Source organism: Egretta garzetta, unplaced genomic scaffold (assembly GCF_000687185.1).
Source record: "Egretta garzetta isolate BGI_Z169 unplaced genomic scaffold, ASM68718v1 scaffold454, whole genome shotgun sequence".
NCBI classification, from domain to species: Eukaryota; Metazoa; Chordata; class Aves; order Pelecaniformes; family Ardeidae; genus Egretta; species Egretta garzetta.
The window spans coordinates 2,242,199-2,250,910 of NW_009259429.1; the positions used below are offsets into that span (position 1 = coordinate 2,242,199).

Sequence of the window (8,712 nt, forward strand, 5' to 3'; positions counted from 1 at the left end):
TGCTTTTCTTCTGCTGTGTTAAAAGTTGCTGGCAAAGCAAATGAGAAATCAGAATTGTCAGCCAAAAAACAATTGTAGCTCACAGTGAAAAAGAAAATAGAGGCTCCCCTTTGGCAAATCCAGTCTTTTCACATCTGCTTAAAGAATTTAAGAAATATGTGGACTTGGCCAAGAAAGGGTCCGTTGAGTCTCAGGGACGATTTGCTATTGAATACTGTAATTTCAAGGAGGCAGCTGTACTTTGCATTGGAAGTCACCATGATGCAAGGTCATTAGGCCTTTCCTTAGCTGAGATCTATCCAGGAACTTCACTTCTATCCTAGGTACGCACATCTAAATGGTCTAACTACCATAGGTTGCCTTCTCCAACCCCCTTCTCCAACTGGGGGATCTTTCTCCATAAAACAATACTTGTGGATGATAGAGTTAGTTAGTTCTTATGTTAATACAACAGGGGCTAGAGACAGAATCTTTCCTTGGAGCTTATATAGGTGAAATTCATTAAATGTTACACTTTTGGAAAAGCTTCTCTTTAAACAAGCAACATGATTTCTGATGCTTTAGACTCAATCAAACAAGCTTAGGGTTCTTCACTTAGGCCAGTGGCCACAAAAATAGTATTCACACCTTAAGCTATTTGACATAGGCAGCTTTCAGTAGCTTTCTTTTCTTTGGTTTTTACAGCAGGAAAAATCAGTGGTTGCATCCCTCGCACACCTCAACATCACTGTTTTCATTTTCAGCGCCTTGAGTGGGGGTGGGGAGGGCGGCATAGAAGAGAGGTCCCTGGTCCAGCATTCAAGGCTTTTGCCTCTGATGGGACTCCAGATTGCCAAGTGAGCGTGAGACCTTTCTCACTGGAACTGGATAGCAGTCACAAATCACTTTTATGTGGGCCACCAGCCAGTCGTTGTGTGGGAAGCACCCTGAATTTCTATCAACACTAAGTTTTAGTCATTTCAGCTGTAGACCTGTATTCTGCATTTCACTTCCTTCTTGAATTTTCCCAGATTTCTTTCTGTTTTCCTTCTTGGGCTCTTTTTTTCCTTCAAAATCAACTTAATTGCTCACATTCCTGTCATTCTGCTATGTAATGTTGTTAGTACTAACATAGTGTTAAGTAACAACGTTAGTACCACAGTCACGCATCAGTCAGGGCATGGGAGCCATTTATCTTCATTTGGTGGTTAAAATGCTTGGTAAAAACTGTGGCTTCATCCTAGGGAAGAGGTGGTAGTGATTTTAAAGGGGGGTGCTTGCGTTTGAATCAGCTGTGCAATGAGCATGAGATAAGGAGGTCAGCAAGGACTACTATAGCAGCAAGACTGAGGGCAGGATGATGAACTTGCTACCCAGAAGTAAATCTTAATCCTGTGGTCACTCCATCCTAAAGGAGAGTTTGAGAGTTGCTTGTCTTTACTCGCTAATCTAAGTAATCCTCCTCATTAGGAGAGGACAAATCTACCCGCAACTGTGGAAGACTGGAAATGTTCTTGGAAGGATGAAGACTTGTTAAGTGGAGGTGGTAGAAATGGATTGATGCTTTTGTGTGGTGTTTATTCTCGAAAAGGTAAACTTTGACTTCCTGGCAAAGTCCTAAATCACCTCAATAAAAGAGCCGTGTTGAAAACTTGAAAGAGTTGTTGAACGCTGAGGAAGGAAGCAGGTAGAGATTGACTGTTGTATCGTATTGAACTGTGGATAAGCAAACCTTTGAACTGCACCCTGCTACAAGCTTTAAGGTCTGAACATTACAGGAAATGTGTTGTTTGGTATCTGTCTGGGTTTGGAAGTATATAATATCCTCAAAGCATACTATGTACTTCGATATAGTATATCTCAAAGTATAACATGGTTGATAAAAGTTTTGAGTATATCAGTGTTTGTAATTGTTGAAATCACAGTTAGATAATGCCAATAACTTCCCCCCCTGCCCCGATAGAAGAGAATGTTTTTATTGTTCTAGTCAATAAATGAAAGTACCTTGAGAGCAATCCATGCTTGAGGTTTCCTGGCAGCTTTCCTTGTACTTTTTGATTGCTTTGAGTAGGGCGGGAAGCGCAGGTCAGGTGCTGGGAGCTCAGCCTCCAGAATGCCACGCAGCCGTCACTCACGTATTTTTTTGAGGGCAGGCAGGAGCTGAGAGGGAAGCTGGATATTTCATGTTCCCTTTTGATGTCTTCAAACTTCACAGAAGAAAGGTAGCTACGTGATAGCAAGTGTGGGGCTTGGCTTCGGTCTATTTTCTTATCTATAAAGGGAAAGCAGTGTTTGGTTGCCATGTTTTGGGAATTAATAAATTAATGTCTGCAAGAGGTTCAAACATGGAGACCCTATTTTATCACTTACTGATTGCCATATAAAAGCAAAAATTGCGCAGCGGTATTATTACCCAAAAGTCTTCTGTGTGACCACACGTGAAGCACGTGACGTTTCCTAAAACATACCTTGCAGCTTCTCGAGCTGTGTAAGCGTAGGCTTCTGCATAGAAGTGCTGTGGTCTGGGGGGGGGCTCATGTCTCCCTGCATCTTCCAAATGGGACAGCAGAGCTTTGGCGGTAGCTTGGTGGGAAGCTAGGTGGGAAGTACTGCAGGATCTCTTGTGATGTTGAAATACAGGGGAAAAAACGCCTAACTTGTCCAACCCTTCTGGAGTTCGCTTTGGTAGGTAGGATTTGAATGCAGGCTGTGTGTAGCAGCTGTGGTCACCAACAGTCAGATTCATTGTGCGGAGGACCCTACCTGGTCAAAATCCATTTTATCCCATGCAGTTTAATCCCTCTGACAGGCAGGATTTGCCCCTCAGGGAGCGAGCAGAGTTGCCTGTCAGTTCTGACACGCAGAGGACGTCACGAGTGACCATTTTTTGGATTCCAGCTGAGGTTTCCAGTTACGATTTTTATATTTGACTCCTTTTGTGGCTGGAAGCTTTTGCCAGCTGTCAACTTAAGAGCAAGCGGCCATCTGCCTTTCTCAAGCAAATGTGGCCTCCATGTTTATTTTCGGTTTCATGTTTGTTATACTTATTGTAGGTTAAAAATCCTGGCATAACATCCTTGACCCTTTAGTAAGATATGTAGCAATCCTCTTTTGTGGTTAGGGTATTAAATAACTTGCTGCATGCAAGTACAAATAACAGGAAGTCCTGAGCCACATAATACTCGATCAATTTAGGACCGTAGTAACCGAGGAGGTTTCATGTTATGGTTTCCACATAATGAGCAAAGGGACTTTTTATGTGATACAAAGGCTGAGTGCAATAAAGGGTGGCAGGAGATGAAAGTAAACAATTATTACAATGCATTTTCTTTTTGTGTCTCTTTCTTTTTTTTTTTTTAATTTTTTGTTTTGTTCTTGAACAGATTGAAAACATAGATGCATGCCTGAGTTTCTTGGCTGCTAAGGGAATTAACATACAGGGGCTGTCAGCAGAAGGTGAGTCCATCGGTTGTTTAAAATTTCATTTTAGATGAGGCACCTGAATTACTGCTTGTGATTGTAACCATCATGTGGAATGTAATGGAAGATTAATATGGATAATTAAACTTTTGACAGTCTTTACTCCTTTTTTTCCCCACCTCAGTATGAAAGGTAGGTAAAAATATGTATGTAATCTCCACGCAGCTGACTTGTAAAAATAATCAATGCGACCGAATTAGAATTCAGTCACTTTGTTGTTTCTTCCTGTTAAAAACCAGCAATTTTTCATTGAAATTCTATAATTGCCACACTGATCACAGTGTAGGTTTTACAGATAATTAAAGTGAACTGTTGGCGGTTGTTTGCCTTTTGAGAGATAAATTTATTTCCTCATTTTTCAATTATTCTCTTACCTGAAAAAGTATCCGTCTGTCTTTTCTTTTTTAAAGATCTTTTTTAAAGTTTGTTTCCAAATGCACAAAATAATAAAACACAAATATTTTGAGCCAAAAGAAAAAAGACATTTTGACCTCTAATTAATCTCACTGCTTTTGAAGAGCACCGGAATGTTTCTGAAACCCAAACATGAACTCAGTGTACTATATTCCTTTATGCCAGTATACGTCAGGATGCATAGTACCTTTTGGCTCAGAAGCTGTTTAACTGCTGTCAATTTATTAAGAGATCAAACAGATTTCTGTTATGCTCAGCACCAGTTTTCACTTACACTTTCATTTAAATGCGCTGGAAAAGCAATTGAGTTCGGTAGCTGCTAAGACAAACTTTGAATATATTATATGACATCTCCTTCAGAGCTTCACAGAACAAATAATTGGATGTGTGGCATCAGGTGAGACTTTAAGTTAGATTTGGTGGCTAAGCCTCTTTGCAAACTTAGTTTTGAGGAGGAAGATGTGTCATCAAATCATGCACTTGCGTTTACTTGAGTGTGAATAACTTAATTGCCTGTATTTTAAAGCTATGTTTTCTTCCTCTGAAGGAATCGTATAGCTCAAGGAAAGTAAGAAAGGATGTGTAGGTGTTCTGGGCTGACCCCGCCAGCAGCTAAGCACTGGAGAGAATAGGAAGAGCAAAAGTGAGAAAATGCACGGGTCAAGATAAAAATAGTTTTTAAGGAGTGAAGGAAAGAGGAAGAGAAAACCAAAACAAGGGATGCAAAGGCAATCACTCACCACCTCCCACAAGCAGGCAGATGCCCAGCCAGTTTCCAAGCGATGGCTCTCTCCCCAAAACCCCCCTGCCACCCACCTCAGTTTTTATTACCGAGCATGACATCATATGACATGGGATATCCCCTTGGTCAGTTGGGGTCAGCTGTCCAGATTATCCCCTCCCAGCTTCTTGGTGAACCCCCAGCCTGCTTGCTGGCGGAAGGCAGTGCAGGGAGAAAGAGAAAGCCATGACACTGTGCAGGTATTGCTCAGCCACAGCCAAAACACCAGCACCTTATCAACAGTTTTAGTCACAAATCCAAAAGCCAGCACCGTGCGCTTTATGATCATGATTTGAAATCTTAGCTGAAACACACTTTCCCTTTTTTTTGGTGGTAAATAGTATTTACGAAATGTATTCCAGATAACAACTGTGGATGAACTTTATGGCAAAACCATCATGCACACAAGTTATTTTATATGTACATTACATTTTAAAAAATACTACAAAAATATGAACACTTTCATAAAATTACTATAAAACTGAAGCTGTTCTTTTTTTAAAACTGTTATTAAAAATTACATTTTGACAATTTGGAAAATAGCATAAAGAATTCCTTGCTGTCCTTGAAAGGAAGCCCCTTACCTCATCCTAGTCTGAGATCTTAAAGGCCACCTGAAAATGTGTATTTGAAATGTGTTGGTGTATTGAATCAAATGTATTGAAACTAAGTTTGAAGTGGTTTGTAAGCATGGAAAGCAAAGCAGCAGATATTTAGTACACATTGTTCTAATCTGCTGTTAGCACAAGTGGTAGGAGAAGAGGGTCTGAAGGTTAGCTGTCATCTTCTGTGGTGTGTCTTTAGGCTGGGTTAGAACACCAATAACACATATTTTCCTCCAAAGAGAAGTTTTAATATGGTCAGCCCAAGTGCTGCCTGCATTGTATGCCTCGATAGCTCAGTTGTAATCGGAAGGATTCTCATGTCAAGAAAAGAAAGTATGAGCTAAAACTTCTAATAGTGGAAAGTTTGTTTCTCAGGAAATGGTTCAAAAGAAAATGCAACTGAATCCTTGGTAAAAGCTAATTTTGATCTTGATGTGATATGTAAATATTGTAAAAATATGATAAATTTCACATTATTTACCTGTCTTGATACAGTGCAAAATCGAAGAAAACCAGCAGATTTGTTGATGGGATGACTGTGCCAAGCTGGCAGCGTAGTTTTGTTCATGCTGGGGAAGGGAGAACGTGATTCATGTTCATTGCTCTCCCGCCACATCACAAGTCGGCCTCAGCAGGATATAGGTTATCCCATGGCTTCGTTGATTTTGTATTTCTTCCTTTCTTTTATACTGTCTGGGAATTAACATACTAAACCACTGGGAAGCTAAGAAGAGACCAGTAATGTTTGCTGCCAACATATGAATGAGAACGTTTACTGGCTCCACCAACACTGAAGGAAAAGAGTGACAGCTAGAGAGGGGAGGGAAGGAACACGTTTTATAAAATTGAAGTTAAAAAACTAGAATTCAACAAAATTCAGTTTCTGTTCTTAGTCACTCCTTAACTGTACTGAGGAAGGAGGCTGAACAAGAGAGAACACAGAATCACTTAAAATGAAGAGTGCCGTAAGCAGAAAAGCCAGTGTTTCTGTGCAAGTTGCCAAGACCTGCTAGGGCAACTGCAAATCCCTTTGTTTCCTTCACTGGCAGATCCTCATCTAGGAGGAAATAGAAGATTGTTGTTGCTTCCAAACGGGAATAAACAGTGAAGTCTCTCCTGGATTGCTTGAGAATACTTAATTTTCAATAGTGCAGTTTTAGTGTGGAGGGGGAAGTTAATGGTTCAAAACTGGAATTTAGATGACTCCTAAATGTTGAAATAATTTGGGACTTTGTGTATCATATCCTTCCAGTATTTTAAAAAAATCCTGCTTTGATACGTGCATGCCACTTTGACATAGTCTTTTTTTAATGGATTTATACAGTGAAGATGCTCAGGATCTGCAATCACTGATGGTGGCCATACTGTGCTAGAGACAGGCCCCCTTCCCCAGCGGCGTGGAGCCAAAAAGGCATTCCCTTCTCAAAGATTCTTAAATCCCCAAATCTCCATTTGTAGTTACTAAAGGGGGGTTACTATGGGGGATGCTGGAAAATTCTTTTCCCTTCCTCCTGCAATTTTTTATTGTCTGTTGCTTTGAGCTGTCTCTCCCTACTCATGCTCTTAAACTTGTTTCCACACCGAGCTGGGTTTTAGACTCCTGGAAATGCAGTTGCCCAGCTTCACACAATATCTCCTCGCTGCCAATATTCTGCAGATTATGGAGAACATAAATGTGCAGTAGAAACTCAAATTGATGTCGTGCTAGCAGCACGATGATGAAGGTACTAGCAGCTGCACCTCTTCTGGGTACCAGATTGGCTGGATAATGATCAGCTGAGCAAATCAAGAAACCATAAAGCTATGACAGAAAATGTCCCGCTAGACTTTGGAACAGCCGTGATTCAGCTTAGACTTTTGCCTCTGAAATGACATTAATGGTTCTGTAGGTACATGAATTTCAGCGTGCACACTCTGCAGTACTGCAGTTCATCCTTTTTAGGTCCTTTCCAGTGTCAAGGTGGAATTTCTGTTTCCGCAGCACAAATATCCCACAGCGCTATTCTAAGCATACCTGAGCAGGGCGCTTACCACGCTGCCAAATTTTGATGATAGCACATTGAGTACACTTATGTACAGTCTTCAAAAAATTGCTCTTTAACTATCAAAAAATGCCTGCAAGATGTAGCATGTGGGGTTGAAATTAATTCCTTCTTGTGTTTCCCTTCTTCGCTTCTCTGAAATTCCCAGTATTGTTCATATTCAGAACATGTTCCTCAGTAGAGTCTACAAAGTTCGTCCCAGAGCTGTTTTGGTAGCTTTGGATCCCTCAAGTCAGCTTAGAGGCCAGCCAGCCTAGAGCATGTGCTGACTGAGGTTGAGTCTGTACTTCGTGATGTGTCCTGGATCAGCTGTGAAGTATAGCTATTCCTCAACAGTTTGTCTTAAATTCACACCTGCTTGTAGATTTTTTTGGCCATGTCTTTCCTCTCCCACCATTCACTGTGGACAGAATTTCCTGATGTTTTTCCATTTTTTTCTGTTCAGCAGACCATCTTGTCTCACCTTTTAAGTGAACTAAGAAGGGTTGATGGGGACTGCGTGCGGAACGGCTCGGTGGTCACCCATAAGAGGCTAGGGCAAAGTGACAGAAGCAGACGCCCACTGTCTTTAGGAGTGAATATAGATGTACATATACATATATGTACATGACAGCCCTGTTCTCTAGCAGGACAGATGTAAGCTAAGGAACGTCCAGTGATTCTTCATTTCTACTCCTGCTAGGCAGTTTGACTAACCAGTCTAGTCCCTGTAAACTGGTTCTGGTTTTTCTAGTCCCACGTGCTTTACAGAATCAAATACAAAATAAGCTATGCAGATGCAAACAAGCTTGATTAAATAAGTGACAGACCATTTTTCTTCTTCACTGGTTTGCTTTGATCTATGTTCTGTACGTAATGAGTCATTTATGATTTGCAGAAATTTCATTTTTTACCTTTTCTTTGTCCTGAACTAAATTTTTTTTTTTTTCAATTTCCACTGAGTCTGGTGTGTTTTTGTGAAGACAGAGAAGGATGATTGGCAAGCTACAGTGGTGGAAGTTCCAGCTGTTGGTGAAAGAAACAGCAATTGAGATATTCCAGTATGGAAATTTCCAAAGGGGAGATTTGTGTGGATTGTCTGAAAACCAAATTCCAGTTTCCTCTCAAATCTCTAGAGTGTTGTTTCAAAAATACAAGACGAGTCATTTTGGCCTCCAAATTTGAAATGGTTGGGTGACATGCCTGTCCTTACCTAAGTTAAGATGAATATTTAAGCTGACGAATGGACTGGAGGGGACTTAAAGCAGAAAGCAGTTGAGACTGCCTTGATGGGCAGAGTGCGGTGAGGTTGAAGTACTCCTTGAAATACTCTTTTTGTACAAAGTGCAGGGGCAAACTGCCAGGAGCATTACCTCAGCCTGTCTTTAAGATAAGAGAAACAAAACTAGGTCTGGAAGCCCCGTGCAAAATA

The 8,712-nt window shown here is 40.8% G+C and overlaps 1 protein-coding gene across 1 annotated transcript in view; it reads left to right on the plus strand.

Annotated features, from left to right (window-relative positions):
* NAV2 (neuron navigator 2) overlaps nucleotides 1-8,712 on the plus strand; it is a 238,692-nt gene that overhangs the window by 89,724 nt on the left and 140,256 nt on the right. The window contains 1 exon segment of the mRNA XM_035892631.1: nucleotides 3,363-3,435. Coding sequence (XP_035748524.1) covers nucleotides 3,363-3,435 — 73 coding nt within the window.